Genomic DNA, 18,579 nt, shown 5'->3' with positions numbered 1-18,579 from the left:
CCCTCCTCTATCCCCCCTAACCCCAAATCCATGCTGGGTAAAGACTGAGTGAGGTAACAGCTGTCTCATTGATAAAAGTGTTCAATAGGAGAACATCTTTCTTACCAGTTCAGAGAATTCATTGCTTCCCAAGTCTAACCGCTCCAGTTGCGACAGCCTATGAATTGACCTGCAACATGACAAAACTCACTTCAAATATTTGTAGACGTTATGGATTATTAAATGCACTCTAAAGAACTAGTTCACCCACAAAAGAAAGTTCTGCAACTCTGTACTCAAATATACAAACACAGCCCTCATTCAGTATGCTACATGTGGGCAAACACCGCTCTCTCAGTTTGGTTTTGAAGGAAAGATAGGCGGTATTATTGCTGGCAGATCAAAATAGTCTTGAACCAGAACATCTGAACAGGTCAACAAACATAAACCATTGTGTGCAATATGTGTCCCTCTCTAGAGGGCTCCAGAGGTTTTCCCCACTATGACAAATGACATTGTAGACTCTGCTACTGTGGGTCTGTCACACAAACTTGTGTCTGAATCCCATTATTGAAGGACGAATAAAAAAATTAAATGAAAATCCTCTTCAGGGAAGATAAGAGAAGAGTTTTATATACTAATGCAATTATTTGAAGGAGTGTTAGACTCAGATATCCGTATTGGCTTATTTGCTCAGCTGCTATAGTAGTTGTACAAAACAAAAGCTCCATCTCTTTAGATTTTAAGGCAGTGTAAATTAAGAAATTCAAACAGAATTTAATCAAAATGTCTTGTGGCAGAACTAATACTTGCTATGAACCAAAGACCAAATATATATAGCAAAAGGACACCCTTAAAACAACAACAACAACAACAATAAATAAATGAATAAATAAATAAATAAATAAATAAATGTCTTTTAACGAGAAACGGATTCAGGTTTGTCCTACACCATTTTTCATGCTTTTTAATTGGCATGTATTTATTTAATGATCCCATGTTGGCAGAAACCAAAGAATTATTTATAAGAAATAAAAGTGACTTACTTTGGCATAGTTTTCAGATGATTCTCACGAAGCTCCAGGATCCGTAATTTAGATAATCTGAAAAAAAAAACAAAAAAAACAAACAAACATAGGAGTGAATTCAATAAACAGTTATGCCACTTTTGCATGTGGTATTTGAGCACAAAAAATATTACAAATGTTTCACAATGCATTTTACACAGGCGCTGTTTGGCTGCACCACGAGTATTTAAATTAATGTCAATCATTTCAGCATGAATGTATCATTCTTGCTATAAATATTCAGACTTACGGCTATTTGTCTGGACATTGAACAATTAACATTGCATTATTGTCACCTTATTGTAAAAAAGCTGACAAGAGCTCAAAGAGAATGAATTTCAAGCTCAAAGAGAATAAATCAAGCTCTGTAACAACAGGGACAGCCCGTCCAAATACACAGTGTTGTCAGGGCAATTCATTTTTTGTGAATTCTCCAGATTCTTTTATCAAAAATAAAGGCAACAACCCTTGACCAATGTCAGCTGCAATAATAAATTGCCTTTTCCCCAATACAACTGAAATAACCATTCATCATTAAACCCAATATGAGCTGCAAGAACCCATTTATTCATGAAAGCTTTAGGCAAATCACTAAACAGGATTTGCACCATGCTGCTCCTCGGATACAAAATAGCATCTAAAAATAAAAATAAAAATGCTACAATGACAACAACAAGAACGAGACACACTCAGACAGGTGTACTAAAGAGCCGTTTCACAATTCCCAGCAGAGCAAGAACAAAGATGCTTAAGATGAAGCTCTTACCTCCCAAAATTGGCAGGCAGGTATTCAAGGAAGGCATCATTTAAGAAGAGCTGTGTCAAGTTGAGGAGCTGGGTGAAGCCATCTGGGAGCCTGCAGTAACAGAAAGGTGATCAGGCCCTCTCAAAGGCCAGTGCCCTTAGGATTTGATAAGTGTTAAGTACTTTAGGAGCAGCGAGAGCAATCTGTAATCCCTTTACACTTCCCCTTCCACTAGCCCTGTTAGCATCCCAGTAAATGGAGTCACTTGAGGGCTGATTTAGTCATAATATAAAGAAAAGGGCTTTCTGCAGACTTTGCACTGGATCCTGAATGTTTGATCCTCTAACATAAGCTCCTAAATCAAAGTTCTAAAGCTCAGCACTGAAGGCCAAACAAATACATTGAGATAAAAATAATGTCTTATCTCCTTGAATGAAGTTTGGTTCAGTTTTAAGGCATGATGTCTACTTACAATATGCATTATTAATGTACAAATGTGCTTTAGAATTCAAAACTATCTTTAATCACGGATTTAATTATTTACTTTTTTTACATTAAATATGGAAACATCTAGCTTTTGCTTGTATGTTCACTTGTATTTTTATCCCCAGCTCCCAAGATAAGGAAAACTAATAATTGCTTCCAATTTGAGAGTGAAGAGAAAAAAAATACAGCAAATCCATGTACTGTATGATATAATAATCAATTTCATATTGTGTAAACTGTAGACAGGAAATCCTCTTCAGGAAAATAAAGAAGATTTTTATATATCAATGCAATTATTTGAAGTGGTGCTAGATTCAAATATCAATATTGGCTTATTTGCTCAGCTGCTATAGTAGGTGTGCAAAACAAAAGCTCCATCTATTTATATTTTAAGGCAGTGTAAATTAAGAAATTCAAACAGAAAGAATGTTTGAAAGAAATGGCAAAATTATTGAACATGAAAAAACATCTAAGGTTACGTATGTAACCCTGGTTCCTCGAAAGAACGAGACGCTGCGTCGAGAACGAATGGGGAACGCGTCCAGCGTGACGTCTCTGAATAACGTGTATAATCAGTCAAATGGAAGGGCGAGACGTCATAGGCGGGTGACGTCAGAGACCAGGAAGCATAAAAGCATGAGCAGCGAAGCCGGTAATCAGCCTCAAAGGATGAAGCAAGTGCCAGAGATGCCGGAAGTGTGGCACTGCGACGCAGCATCTCGTTCCTTCGAGGAACCAGGGTTACATACGTAACCTTAGACGTTCCTCTTCAGGAACTCGAGCTGCGTCGAGAACGAATGGGGAACGAGAATGCCCACTCCGCCAGACTTTCAAATCTCTGCCTAGTGTGGAAGAGCACAGCTAAAACAAGAGAAGGAGAAGGAGCCTAACAGAAATCGGGGACAACCCGTCCAATGGCCAAACTTCAGAAGGAGTGAGTCTTGACCCCCAGGAGAGGGGAGATCAGAGGACTCGAGACTTAGGATAGCAACCTGATCACCGCTTAGCATAGCTTCTTTTGGCCGGAGGCCTCAGCCTCAGCGCACCATGGAGGAAACATGTAACCAGAGGGTTTCTGCCCACTGACTGGCCACCAAGAGGTGCGCGGTAGGCCACCATGGCCGCCACGTAGACCTTCAGGGTGGAGTGGGTCAACCCTGCGGAGAGCCTGCAGGAACTCCAGCACTGTACCATCTGGGCAGTTAACTGGGTCAAGCTGGCGGTCTCCGCACCAAGAAGTGAAAAGCTTCCACTTCAAGGCATACAGTTTCCTCATTGAGGGAGCTCTGGATTGGAGAACGGTCTTACAACCTCGGTTGAGAGACCGGAAGCTAAGAGTTATGCCTTCTCAGAGACAACACCTACAGCCTCTAAGCTCCATGCGGGGGCGCACCCTCCGCCTGTGAGAGGAGATCTCTCCTGACGGGAACCTCCCATGGAGTGCCGTCAAAAAGAGAAATCAGGCCCAGGAACCATACCCTGCCCGTCCAGAACGGGGCTACTAACGGCAGCCGGACTCCGTCCTGGCGCACTCTCTCCAGAACTCCCGAGAGCAGAGCAATCGGGGGAAAAATGTACAGATGAAGCCTTGGCCATGTCTGTACCATGGCGTCCAGCCCCAGTGGAGCTGGATGAGTCAGAGGAAGCCAGAGGGGACAGTGCGATGTCTCTCGAGTCGCAAACAGATCCACCCGAGTCTGGCCAACCTGTCCAACTCTGCTTCATCACCTCAGTGTGAAGCCACCATTCCCCGGGCCTCGGCCCCTGCCTCAACAGGATGTCTGCTCCCATATTAAGATGCCCAGGAATGTGAACTGCTCTGAGCGAGAGGAATTCGTCCTTGGCCCACACAAGGATCTGGTACGCTAGTTGTATAAACGGCGTGAGTGCAGACCTCCTTGGTGGTTGATGTAAGAAACCAATGCGGTGTTGTCGGTGGGCACCAACACATGGTGACCTCCTAGGTCTGGGAGAAAGTAACGAAGTGCACGAAGCACGGCCAGCATCTCCAGGCAGTTGATGTGCCATGTCAGATGGCGATCCCTCCACAGACTGCGGGCAGGGTGCCAACTCATGAACACACCCCAGCCGGTGAGGGACACGTCCGTCGCTAGCATTACGCGGCGACAAGGAGCTCCCAGCACCGGGCCCTGAGACAAGAACCAAGGCTTCCTCCACATATCCAAGGCACGTAGGCAGCACCGCATGACCTTTAGCATGCAAAGTGGGTTTCCCCTCAGGGAGAACCCCTTGGTCTTGAGCCACCACTGTAGGGGCCAATAGTATTCACGTTGGACGCAGCTGCCATCAGACTCAGCAATCTCCGTGACTGCTTGACAGTGAGTGACCGGCCTTCTCTCACTCTCGCGACTGCAGTGAGGATCGACTCGATCCAATCAGGTGACATACGTGCCTGCATCGTGGTCGAATCCCACACCATGCCCAGATAAGTGGTTCTCTGAACTGGAGAAAGCACACTTTTCTTGGCGTTAAGTCTTAACCCCAGCTCTTTCATGTGAGCGAGAACGACACCTCGGTGCCAACCGTCATCTGCTCAGATTGAGCTGATATCAACCCATCGCCAATGTGGTTGAGTCGTGAAAGTGTGGGGTGAGAGTGCAAGGCCAGTGGAAGATCCGTATTGGTAGGCTTTTGTCCCCAAAAGCAAACCTCAGGAACTTCCAATGAAGAAGGATGGAGATAAGTGCATCTTTTGATAGATCGTGACACACCAGTCCTCGGACTTGGCCTGTGCAGGCGTGCTAAACTTCAGTCCCCCGACTGAGCGGTTCAACAAGCACAGATCTTCCTCGGAACAGTGAAGTACAGGCTGTAGGACCTGGACTCTGCAACCCAAGGAGGGACCACCTCGATGGTCTCCATCCTCAGAGAGAGTCTACTTCTGTTCCATTACTAGAGCCTGCTTGGGGCCCACCAGAACTGGATTCTGTGGCCTCTCACTACAGTGTGCAGGACCGCCTGAGACACATTTGGCAGTAGTTTTCACGCTGCAAATAGTCTACTAAGGGAATCAGCCTCTCAAGACTAATATCTGGTGGCATCAGAGCAATAAGCTAGGTGCCCTGAAGCGGCGCACCGGCAGGAGACGGCCGAACTAGCTGCTCTGGAAACCTCTCAGGAGGTCGCGAGCCTCTTAGCACCGCTACGTTTCCGTGCGGTAACTGAGAGAAGCGCTCGCTGGAGACCGCTGCGCCCTGGAACACCGGCAGGTGTTTGGCAGATCGATCTCCTGAGGGCACTGAGGAGAGACGGGCACCGTGTAATGCGGTGCACACCGCTCTTCCCCAGAGGGGCCTGCCCTCCGAGGTCCTGAGCCGCAGCATCAGGACTCTCGTAGCTGAAGTCTCCTAAAAACGACGGTCCTCAGACCCACATCGTCTGCTAGGAAGACTAGACCAGAGCCTGCTCGGGGCAGGACCCCATGAAGTACACTTGGCAGGGGCTCCCACACCGCCATGTGACCTCCTAAGGGAACCAATCTTGCGAGACTGGCCTCTGGTGTGCCTAGAGCCACTAGCTTGGTGCCCTGAAGCGGTGGACCGGCAGGGGACGACCGTACTAGCTGCTCTAAAGACCTCCGTAGAGGTAGCGAGCCTCTCAGCACCGCTACGTTTTCCGGGTGGTAACTGAGAGAAGCGCTCGCCGGAGATCGCTGCGCAATGGCACACTGGCAGGGTTGGCAGAACGATCTCCTGAGGGCACTGAGGAGAGACGGGCACCGTGTAATGCCCAGAGGGAGATGGCCCTCAAAACGTCCTAGGCCTTAGGCGTCAGGACATTATGATGAAGGCTATCCAGTGAAAACAACGGTCCGTAGAACTGCTTTCCACTAGAAGACTTCGGCCTGGGAGCGCCACTCTGACTCTAGCGTCTGCAGAGTACAAAAGTGACACCCCCGGCACGAGGGGCTGGAACACAGTTGGGACTGCTCCGCCCAGCAGCCCCTGACCGCCTCAACCTCCTCAGAGGAAGAGCGGTACACACATGTTCTCACACAAGAAATTACATCCCTGGAGCCCCTGTACATCTAACTTCACATAATCAGATAAATATTTCATTTTATTCCTTAGAATTAAATGTAGTCAGCAACCAGACTAGTCAACATGGTCTGGTGTGGAAAAAAACTCACATAAAAATTAAACAATGAAATACACTCTGGTGTAGAAAAAACATACATAAAAATAAAACAATGTAATACACGCATTGCCTCGGCAGCGCGCATGTCTTTTATATATATATATATATATAACGATTTTATATATATATAAAATATATATATATATATATATATATATATTTTAATTTATGCTACTCAGTCACACAAACAACATCAATCTCCTCAGAGAAAGATGGATGCTGCATCGAGCTCGGTCTCTGATGACTAGGAAACCGCAGCGCTGGTTTCCAAGCCTCGAGAACGAGCTCTAGATCTAGTGAACACAGGTGGAGATAGGACGAGCCATCTCCAACCCGTTCGCCAGATCATGTGCGATTCCTGCTATCGGGGTCGCCGGCGTGCCTCAGCACCAGCGAGACCGCGACCACAAGATCACATGGATGGACACACTCCTCGGAGCATGCCCGGTGAGAGCGGAGTGCTTAACAGCAAGAAAAGCACAATCAGCCCCCTGAGACCTGACTGCGCGAGCCCCACTCTTCATTAATTAGGCATAATATGCTTGTGTGACTGGTACTTGTGCAACTGTCGAGCTCAGCTCATCGACGCCTTTCCACATCAATCTCCTCAGAGAAAGACAGGCAGCGCCTCGCACCCTCTCATCGGGGAGAAAGTACCGCAAACGCGGGCTTCCGACCCCGGAGAGCGGGCGCCGGATCTGGTGGCTAAGAAAGAAGATAGGGACTTGCCCATCTTACATTCCTTCCAGCAGATCCGAAAGCGAATCCCGCGAGCACAACCACTGCTCCACCTCGGCGATAGCGGGGCTGGCACTGCGAGAAAACACCAGTGAAAGCTCTCTCCTCAAAGAGAGCCTTCTGAGAGTGAAGCAAAGGCTCGCATCGCAGCCGTCAACTCCCTCGATAGCTGACACTACGCGCTTCACTCTCAAGCAGACAACAAACGAGCTGCGTGTGTCCCTACCTTTTTTTTTTTTTTTTGCAGGAAAAACACACAGCCTGAACGCTGCCTGCTCTCGCCCAAAACTTCTCTTGATTGAAGCTTTGACAATGGAGTTTATCAGTGGACAAACAACACTAAATAAGACTCACAAACAGATAGCGACTGACACACACACAGAGCGCTTGCTGAAGACACAAGGCTGATTACCGGCTTCGCTGCTCATGCTTTTATGCTTCCTGGTCTCTGACGTCACCCGCCTATGACGTCTCGCCCTTCCATTGGACTGATTATACACGTTATTCAGAGACGTCACGCTGGACGCGTTCACCATTCGTTCTCGACGCAGCTCGAGTTCCTGAAGAGGAACTTAACATGCTCCTTTTTATTCTTTTTTTCTTTTATTGTTTTTATAATTATTTCACATGCAGCTTTTATTTTTTCATATTTAAGGGACATGATTTTTTAAATCCACAACATCATTTAAATAAGCTAGTAAAGGAAAATTTGATTAAAATGATTTAAGAAAGATTGACTATAAAATTTTTGCCAAACCTAAAATTCATATAAAATGTGAGCAGCTCTACTTACTTGGCTATAGGATTTACACTGGCCTCCACAACTGATAGACATTTACAGCATTTGATGTTATCTGGAAACTCTTGAATACCTGAAACAAAGTCGGTTTTACCACGTTGATACATGTGTATAAAGATATAGTCATATACAGTACAATCATACCAATATGGTCAGCACAAAAAATGACTAGGCAAAATTGATTTAAATAATTAAATACAGAGTAAAAGCAGTTAAGGATATACCATTTTTACTGATATCTAACTCCTTTAGATTCACAAGGCTGGCGATGGTGGTTGGCAGGTTAGAGAGGTCATTGTCAGGCATGCTCAGCTTCTTGAGTGCTTGACAGTTGAAGAGTTGCTAAGAAATACAGAAAAATAAGGAGATTTGGTTGAAGAATGTGTTCATTTTTTATCCTCTGTCCATTTTATCCTCACTTGTTGGTTATAAAACAAAAAAGACAATATTTAACACTAGGTGAAAATACATTTTACACCTGTAAATTAGATCCTAAAGTCATTTAGCTCCTCTTTTATGTCTGTGTTGCTCTGCTTTTTAATAGGTGACTTAGCAAGAGTGGCATTCCCACAGATGGACAAACGGTTATTTAAAGTTTCTTGTGCAATGCTATATCATTGTTTACAAATTCTTAAAATGCTTACAAACTAGAAGAAAATGTCCCACAACCTCACATTGCTTCTCACTTCCATTTAATTCAGTACAACTTGATTTTATTTTCTCTAATAAATTCACAAAACTCAACCATTTCAACTCACAATCTGTGTGGTATTTTTGAGCTGACAATCAGTTTGAAACCATCATGTAGTCTCAATCAGTTCACTAAAGTGAATACTACATTTGTAATCATGTTTAAAAGATTCATTAAAAATTATTCATTATTTATTATTTATTATTATTTCAGTTCTGTAGCCTGTTTTGTCCTAGTACTCAAGAACCAGAACCTTGGCTTTAGATAAGCAACCATCTTTGTCACGTTCGGTGATACAAGAAACGAGGAGAGATCCAAATGCAGGTATGAGATTTCAATAAAGGGCAAATCCAAAGGGGTAAACAGTCCAGGGAGGGTCAAAACCAGAAAATACAATAAACATGAACACAAAACAAGAACACACGGCAAGAGCAGACTATGAACTGTATCACACATAAGACGAGGACTCCGTGACACAGACTCAGACAGACCGGGTATATATACACAGAAGGATGATGAGGGAACTGGAGACAGGTGGGGAACAATCAATTAACTCAACAAGGAGGAAGGTGACCAAATAAGGCAACAGGACGTGATAAGGTGACAGACACCGTGGAAAAGGAGGACACCAAGTGGAAACCCAGGGAACACAACCCAGACACTGTGACAGTACCCCCCATCTACGGAGCGGCTCCCAGACAGACACAAAACAGAGACCAGGAGGGAGGCGGACAGGTGGAGGCTCAGGGGGAGGGACGGAGGGTCAGAAAAGAAAAACATGGGGAACAGGCACCAGAATGTAAACACAAAACAGGAAGACCAGGAGGGAGGAGGACCGTAGGAGGTTCAGGGGGAGGGATGGAGGGCCAGACTAACAGAGGGAAACAGGGACAGAAGTGAACACATAAAACAAAAAACAAACAACAAACAACAACATGAAGCCCCCCCATGGCGGAGCAGAAGACCACTACGTCCTTGTGGTCAAAGCCAGAGTCCTCCAGGGTGGAGCGGAGGACCACCACAATCGTGTGGTCAAGGCGGGAGCCCTCCAGGGCGGACCAGAAGACCACCACGTCCGTGTGGTGGAGACCAGAGTCCCCCAGGGCGGAGCAGAAGACCACCACGTCCGTGTGGTGGAGACCGGAGTCCCCCAGGGTGGAGCAGAAGACCACCATGACTGTGTGGTCGGGTCAACAGGAGGACGAGTCTGGTTGGGCAAGTCTGAAACAAAGAATCTGAACAAGTTAAGAGTAGCCTCCGTGGCCATGACAGGATCAGTCGGGCGCTCTGGGAGTTCCGCAGAGGCGAGGAAAAACTCTGGTCGGTCAGCCGAGACGTGACGAGGCTTTGGAAGTTCCCCAGAGGCCTAAAGAGACTCTGGTAATCCAGCTGAGACGAGGAAAGGCTCCAGTAGTTCCATAGTGTCAGAACTAGACTCCAGAAGATCAATGCTGACTTGACTCTGCTCCTGAAGATCATTGGTGGCCTGACTCTGCTCCCTAAGATCATTGGTGACTTGCCCTTGTTCATGGAGATCAACGGTGACTTGCCCTTGTTCTTGAAGGTCACCGGTGACTTGACTCTGTCCCTGAAGATCACCGGTGACTTGACTTGACTCTGGAAGGTCAGCGGTGACCGGCCCTGTCCACTGTCCACTGGAACCTGACTCGACTCTGGAGAGTCCACTGGAACCTGACTCGACTCTGGAGAGTCCACTGGAACCTGACTCGACTCTGGAGGGTCAACTGGACCCTGACTCGACTCTGTAAAGTCGACGGGCACCTGAATCGACTCGGGAAGGTCAACAGGAATCTGACTTGATTCAAGAGGAACAACTGGAACATGACTCGACTCTGGATGATCAACAGGAGCTAGCCCTGACTCTAGAGGGTCAACGGTAACTAACCCTGACTCTGGAAGGTCGACGGTGACTAACCCTGACTCTGGAGGGTCCATGAACACCTGACTCGACTCTAGAGGGTCAACCGGGAACTGACTCAACTCTGGAAAGTCAATGGGCACCTGACTTGACTTGGGAAGGTCAACAGGAATCTGACTTGACTCCGGAACGGCCTTGGGCACTGCCTCGGCCTCCGGAACAGCATCGGGCACCGCCTCGGCCTCCAGAACAGCAACAGACACTGCCTCGGCATCGGGCACCACCTTAGCCTCCGGAACAGCATCGGGAGTGGCATCGGGCACCGCATCGGGACGTTCCCGAGCGGGCCACTGACGTACAGGAGGACATTCTCGGCCTCGGCCTCCGGAACGGCCTCGGGCACCGCCTCGGGAATGTCCTCCTGTACGTCAGTGGCCCGCTCGGGAACGTCCTCCTGGACGGCAGCAGTCCGCTCGGGAACGTTCTCCGGGCTTTGAGGAACGGTAGACGTCTGTCTCCTCCGCCCTCTATGATGGCGAGTCGGTGGCACCTTGTCTGGAGACTCAGGCGTTGAGTCGGCCATCTTTTGCTGTGGCGCTGGGCTGGCGGCCATCTTGTGCTGTGGCTCTGGGCTGGCGACCATTTTGTGTTGTGGCGCTGGGCTGGCGGCCATCTTGTGCTGAGGCACTGACTCAGCAGCCATGACGTGAACCGCCTTGGGAATCTCTAGGATCTTTGATAACCTTTCGAAGTACTCGAGAAAGGTGTCAGCGGCCATCTTGGGCGTTGGTGCTGAGCTGGCAGCCATCTTGCACTGTGGTGTGAGGCTGGCTTCCATCTTGCCTCGTGGTGCGGGGTTGGTGGCCATGCACCACAGCGGCGCTGGGTTGGCGGCCATCTTGTGCTGTGGTGCTGGACCTGCGGCCATCATGGGCAGTGTCGCTGGCCTTCTCCTTCTGCCCTGGTGAGACGGCGGCTCTGGTCCCTCCCACGTGAGCCCCAAGTCAAAGGGGGGCCATGGTGGAGAGCGATGCTGGGCTTCCTCTCGCCCACCTCCTCCTCGGCGACCTCCCCTGGTCCCCCGAAACACGACCAGGCGGGTTCCCTCAAACCGATTGCTTCTCTCCCACTCGGTGGCTGGGGAAGAAGCGTTAATCGACATACTGCTGGATCTCAGTGTGACGGAGTCCTTCTGTCACGTTCGGTGATACAAGAAACGAGGAGAGATCCAAATGCAGGTATGAGATTTTAATAAAGGGCAAATCCAAAGGGGTAAACAGTCCAGGCAGGGTCAAAACCAGAAAATCCAATAAACATGAACACAAAACAAGAACACACAGCAAGAGCAGACTATGAACTGTATCACACATAAGACGAGGACTCCGTGATACAGACTCAGACAGACCGGGTATATATACACAGAAGGATGATGAGGGAACTGGAGAAAGGTGGGGATCAATCAATTAACTCAACAAGGAGGAAGGTGACCAAATAAGGGAACAGGAAGTGATAAGGTGACAGACACCGTGGAAAAGGAGGACACCTAGTGGAAACCCAGGGAACACAACCCAGACACTGTGACAATCTTTTCTTCTTTTAAAGAAATTTAAAAAGAAAGAAAAACACTTTTATTCAGCAGGGATGCATTAAATCATTCAAAAGTGATAGAAAAGATATGTATAATGTTACAAAAGATTTATATTTCCAACAAATACTGTTCTATTGAACTTTATATTTATCAAAGAATCCTGACAAAATCCTGACAAAAACATTGGCAATAATATCACATATCTCTTGAGCACTAAATCAGCATATTAGAATGATTTTTGAAGGATTATGTGACACTTAAGACTGGAGCAAATGCTGCTGAAAACTTGACTACTTAATATAAATGACTAGCCCAGGAAAAATATGAACAACTTTTGATGCTCTAGCAGTTAATAAACAGAACTGCTTGCGTATTGCGGAAGAACATTGTAGCCGGAGCTACTTCTCTCTGTTTATGTCTATGAAGAATCACAAAGGTACTGGGTTACTCCGCCGCGGTACCCCCGAAGCAATCTAAAATAGTCTGAATATAAACACTTATTATAGGTGTACCCTATTAATTCAGGACAGTCTAAAAACACGGTTTGGAAAATGGATTCATGGTGTACTCGCTAATTATATATATTTTGTAAATTTTGAACACAAAAAAAGTTACGGACCGCAGCTCTGATTGGTTGTTTCTTACTGGGAGCGGTGTATTTCCGCAAATGGCAATAGGACCACTGGAAGGAGCCAGAGGAGCTTGATTTTTTTCACAGATTATCTGTCTCATATTCTAGGGGAGAGCGGGGTCGAAAGTAATGTCGGACGAAAGTAACAAAGCGATTTTCTCTGAGCCTCTTTTTGTATTTCCATTCCCAGCTATGACAGCATATTCAGCATGCAATCCTTGACGGAGCTGAGAAACATCACATGATTTCCTCATCGTTTCCCGAAGTTAGGTCCGTAAAACTGTTTTCGAGTACAAAAAGTAAATTATTGAAGCGGATAATTTTTTCAAATTAGTCATGTTGTTTTTCTTGTTTAATGTGTCACAGTAATGATTAATCTACAGATTATTTAGTGCTTTAACAGATCCTAAAGTTTGCAATTTCAGATTTTTTCAGTATAAAATTAAATGTCAGGAGTTCCTGTCGGGACGAAAGTAACAGTTGTTACTTTTGTCCCGCTACATTGACAAAAAGTATTTATTTTGTTCCAGTGCATGCTATACTGTGAATTTCTGTGTCTTGCATCATTTCTTACAAATTTTTATGTCATATTATACCAAAAGAATATGTATGAGTGAGGGTCAGAAAGACAGACAGAGGTCTGGTTTTATCCAGATGTTTTTGAGAGGGTGTTTCTGGACATAGAGGAACATCACTATCTGGGCAGCTGCTACGTCACATTTATATTTAGGTTTTAGCCATATGTTAGCCTTTACACCTCCACCTATGAATTTGCAATGTTTCCAGATGTTTCAATGCACATTTTCAATTCATGCATAAAAACAACTGAATGGAAACATAAATAGGCCTTCTGTTACATTATGTTTAGAGTTTTTTTTTTTATTATGCTAATGTAATTACATTTTTATATTGTACATTCTGTTGAAATTTTTTTTTACATACATTGAAATTGACAAAAAAAAATACAGTCAGGTTTTGAGACATCTGATGAAACTTAAATTTAAAATGAAAATATGAAAATTTAATTTAATATTTTTTTTTTTTGCAAAGATAAAGGACAAAATATGTTTGCAGTTACATATTCACAAGAAAAATATCTAGCTTATATTGTTGTGTTACTTTCGTCCCAACCGATGGGGTCGAAAGTAACAATGTGCATTTTATGTTCAAAGTTAAATTGTACTGAAGTCTTTCTACATTTCTACAAAATACCACCTGGTATTGATAGACAACACTTCTGAGTTACTGGCCACAGCAGAAATATATCTCTGTCTACAACATTATCTTTTAAAATGATGTTTTTCTGAAAAAAGGTACTTTCGCCCCTGCTCTCCCCTACTGTCAGGACATAATGACAGGTTTAACAATTATGTAAATTTTTTTTTACAAAAGTTACCTACTACAGCTTTAAACACTTATCTAAGGAGCATCTCAGAACAAATACTATAGACCAAATTCAGATAATTCAGCAGTGCCAATTAATTGCTAATGCTTTTATCACGGTATACGGAATATGCAGTTTTTAAAAAAGGTCATCATACTAGGAATATAATACATATTACAATATAATACATAATATTATTTTCTTATAACAAAAATAACTGAACATTTAAATACAATAAAGCAATACAGAAAAACATATGAAGTTAAAAATTTTACACAGATTAAAGTGCAAAAGAACTATAAAGACCAATATGTATCATTTTAAAGTAAGATATCATTAGTTAAGCATTAACATTCACAATGAGCAATAACTACATTTGCGACAGAAGTTATTCATCTTTGTTAAAAAAAAATACAATACAAGTATTAGTTCATGTTAGTTCATTAAATAACACAGTTGCTACTTTCAGTTTTAAGAATGTGTTATTAAGGATTGGAATACCTAAGATTACTGAATGTTCAGAAGAATTTTTCACTGGCAGTTTATGTTAACTAATGAATTCACTAATGTTAACTAATGAAGCCCTTATGTAAAGTGTGAATGAACAATAAATGATGAACAATAAATATCTACTACTTCGAGTGTAAACTAAATGAGCCAATGCACATTCGTATGCAATTATTGCATCCAGCTGCCGCTGATCACTGCGTGAGTATAAGAAGGCAGCAGGTGCAATGCATACCAGCTTTTCACTTCGGAGCCGAGCGTTAGTATCGCTCTGCTCAACTGTGTCTGCTGTGAACTACGAGTTCAGCACGCTCTCGGAAGCTTCGTGTGTTGGCGAGACGGCGCTTCAGCGGCGGTCGTTCCTGTGTCGAGTGGATTTCACACTTCAGGCTGCACTACCCCTGTCGTGTTGCAAGCAGCCAATTCCCCTATGTGCCTCAGCACTAAAAGAGCATTTCCTAAAGAGCAAATTTCTCTAAAAGAGCTTCACAGGTAAGTTTTTGTAAAGACGACGGATCGTCCTTATAAGGATGCCGTTTTACCCGTGCGTTTCTGGGTGTGGTCGTTACCTGGCAACGGGTGATGGTCACGATCGCTGCCTCACGTGTCTGGGCGTCTAGCACGCTGAGGTGGCTTTCGTGGATGAGTCATGTTCTCACTGCGGGAATATGACCATCTCGGAGCTGCGAACCAGGCTCCACTACCTTCAGGGGGGCGGAGTCCCGTTGCCGATGCTGCGATCTGGGGCTCATTCTGGTGGCCGACAGATGAGAACCACTTCCGGCAGTAGCGCGGGTGGTTTGAGGGTCACAGTGGTGGCAAACCCCGCATGGAACCAACCCTCTGGGGACCACCACTCCTCTTGCACCTTCACTTTTTTTTGCGTTCGAAGGACTGGCATATCAGTACAAGGTCCTGCCCTTCAGGCTGTCCCTGTCTCCCCGTGTCTTCACGAAAGTCACGGAGGCAGCTCTCATTCCTCTCAGAGAACAGGGTGTCCGCATTCTCAACTACTTAGACAATTGGCTGATTCTAGCACAGTCTCGAGATCAGTTGTGCGAGCACCGGGATGTGGTGCTCCGGCACCTGAGCCTGTTGGGCCTTCAGGTCAGCTGGGAAAAGAACAAACTCTCGCCGCGGAAGATGATCTCTTTTCTCGGTATGGAGTAGGATTCGGTCGAACAGACAGCATGCCTCACAGAAGAATGTGCGCGGTCGGTGCTAGCCTGCTTGAATACGTTCAAGAGCAGGACAGCGGTCCCACTGAAACTCTTTCAGAGGCTCCTGGGGCATATGGCGGCCGCGGCGGCACGTACACCGCTCGGCCTATTACATATGAGACAGCTCCAGCACTGGCTTTATGGCCGAGTCCCGAGGTGGGCGTGGAAGCGCGGCACTCACCGGGTCCAAGTTACACCGGCCTGTCGCCAAACCCTCACTCAGTGGTCAGATCTTGGATTTCTACGGGCAGGGCTGGCCCTAGAGCAGATCTCCAGGCATGCTGTGGTTTACACGGATGCCTCCACCACCGGCTGGGGGGCCACGTACAACAGGCATGCAGTCTCAGGGGTTTGGACGGGCCCGCAGCTGGTCAGAAGGTTCTGAGGTCACTTCGCACCGTTCACATTCCAGGCCTGCTCAATCGTACAGCCAACGAGCTGTCTCGAGCAATGCTCCTGGGAGAATGGTGACTCTATCCCCTGATGGTTCAGCTGATTTGGAGGCGGTTCGGAGCTGCTCAGGTAGACCTGTTTGCTTCTTCAGAGACCTCTCACTGCCAGTTGTTCTACTCCCTGACCGAGGGAACTCTCAGCACAGACGCACTGGCACACAGTTGGCCGCGGGACCTGCGCAAGTATGCGTTTCCCCCAGTGAGCCTTCTCGCACAGACACTGTGCAAAGTCCGGGAGGACGAGGAGCAAGTCTTGCTAGTAGCGCCGTATTTGCCCACGCGGACCTGGTTCCCCAAACTAGTGCTCCTTGCGACAGCCCCTCCTTGGCCAATTCCTCTAAGGAAGGATCTACTGACTCAGAGATGGGGCACCATTTGGCACCCGTGTCCAGACCTTTGGAAACTCCATGTCTAGTCCCTGGACGGGACGTGGAGGTTCTAGGTGACCTACCCCAAGAGGTAGCGAACACCATCACTTCGGCAAGAGCACCGTCTTGACCGTACCATGACCCCGTGAATGGGAAGTCTTTGGGTGAGCATGACCTCATCGTCAGAATCCTTAGAGGGGCCAGGAGGTTAAATCCTTCCTGGCCCTCCTGTATACCCTCTTGGGACCTGTCTCTAGTGCTTAAATCACTACAGCAGGGCCCATTCGAGCCTTTGCATTCAGTTGAGCTAAAGTTTCTTTCATTAAAAACTCTGCTCCTGCTTGCACTGGCCTCCATCAAGAGGGTAGGGGACCTGCATGCATTTTCGGTTGACGATTTGTGCCTAGAGTTCGGGCCGGCTGACTCCCAGGTAATCCTGAGGCCCCGGCCTGGCTACATGCCCAAGGTTCCCACTACACCCTTCAAAGACCAAGTGGAGGAGGCAGACCCAGCCCTGGCTTTGCTTTGTCCCGTCCCTAACCCTAACCCTAAGGTGCTACGTAGACCGGACACAAAGCTTCAGGACCTAAGACCAGCTCTTTGTCTGTTACGGAGGCCGGCAGAAGGGGAGTGCCGTCTCTAAGCAGAGGATGGCCCCCTGGATTGTGGATGCCATAACCCTGGCTTATCAGGCTGAGGATGTGCCCTGCCCATTCAGGTTGCAAGCTCACTCAACTAGAAGTGTTGCATCCTCCTGGGCCCTGGCTCGTGGCGCCTCGCTGACAGATATTTGTAGAGCTGCGGGCTAGAGATAGGACAGGGCTTAGGCAGAGGATCCCGCCACTGCTGTTCCTTACAGTGGGAATTGGATAACACTGGGAAAGCGTACCCAAGTAGGGGAATGCTACAGAACCACATCCTGCGCATAGGAGGTAACATGTGGAAATTACACATATGGACTGGCCATAGGGCAGTGCTACATATGGAAGGCCCTGCGGTAGACTCAGCCTGCCTGGGGTGAGATCACTACGCAGCAGAGACAGCAGATAAATCTCTGCCAGGGAAAGACACAGGCTCATCATGAGGGAAGCTGTAACGTGGAAGAATACACATGTGGGATCACCCAAAGGGGGAATCACTACACACGGGCACCTAGCTCAGCACAAGGGCTGACCTTGGGCATACACACGAGTGCTGGACCTGCGTCTGGCGCTCCGCCACACCTGACTGCCAAGGTAGTGGGAGGAACTTCAACAGGGTTCGCCAAGAGGGAAACTGAACTGAGAAACACTTAAGCTCACGTATCCAGTCCGTAGAGGGGAATAGCGCAGCAAGTTTGATTGACACCGAGCCGGTCCAGCATTACAGGCCATCTGAGGCGAGTACGCGAGAGGACACAGGCTCTACACGGAGATTATAGAATCTCGCATATGTGTTCGGTGTCGCTCAGCCGGCAGCTCTACAGATGTCTGCTATCGAGGTGTCCCGTAACAAAGCCCAGGAGGAAGCCACAGCTCTTGTAGAATGTGCTCTCACTCCAAGGGGGCAAGGTAAGCAATGGACCTGATATGCCAAGACTATAGTCTCCACTATCCAACTTTTCGTCGACCGAAAATGCCTGCCCTCTTAACCGAAGCCAATGCAGTGAGGAGCACTGTCTTTAGCGACAGAAACTTAAGCTCTACTGACTGCAGAGGCTCGAAGGGCTCCTGCTTCAAGGCCGTCAGGAGCAAGGGGAGATCCCAAGAGGGTACCAGGTCCTGTCCGAGGCACCAGCATACGCATCGCCATACACCAAAGGGCACGATGCGCTGGAGGAGTGAGGAGCCCATGGAGACTCGCTCGGCGGGGAAGCCCTCACTGTAATCCTCAGATCACCCTGGCCAT

General features: G+C 46.9%; 1 protein-coding gene across 9 annotated transcripts in view; it reads right to left on the bottom strand.

Annotated features, from left to right (window-relative positions):
* The window catches only part of LOC132151857 (leucine-rich repeat-containing protein 7-like), a 153,212-nt gene that overhangs the window by 48,821 nt on the left and 85,812 nt on the right, over window positions 1-18,579 (bottom strand). For all 9 annotated transcript variants that reach the window (XM_059560322.1, XM_059560318.1, XM_059560325.1 and 6 more), the window contains 5 exons: window positions 8,197-8,314; window positions 7,967-8,045; window positions 1,813-1,902; window positions 1,026-1,082; window positions 106-169 (listed from right to left, as the gene is read on the bottom strand). In XM_059560322.1, coding sequence (XP_059416305.1) covers window positions 106-169; window positions 1,026-1,082; window positions 1,813-1,902; window positions 7,967-8,045; window positions 8,197-8,314 — 408 coding nt within the window. The remainder of the gene's footprint in view (window positions 1-105; window positions 170-1,025; window positions 1,083-1,812; window positions 1,903-7,966; window positions 8,046-8,196; window positions 8,315-18,579) is intronic.

Source organism: Carassius carassius, chromosome 10 (assembly GCF_963082965.1).
Source record: "Carassius carassius chromosome 10, fCarCar2.1, whole genome shotgun sequence".
Lineage (NCBI taxonomy): Eukaryota > Metazoa > Chordata > Actinopteri > Cypriniformes > Cyprinidae > Carassius > Carassius carassius.
Note: the sequence above shows the minus strand (reverse complement) of the source record. Positions and strands in the feature narration are given on the sequence as shown.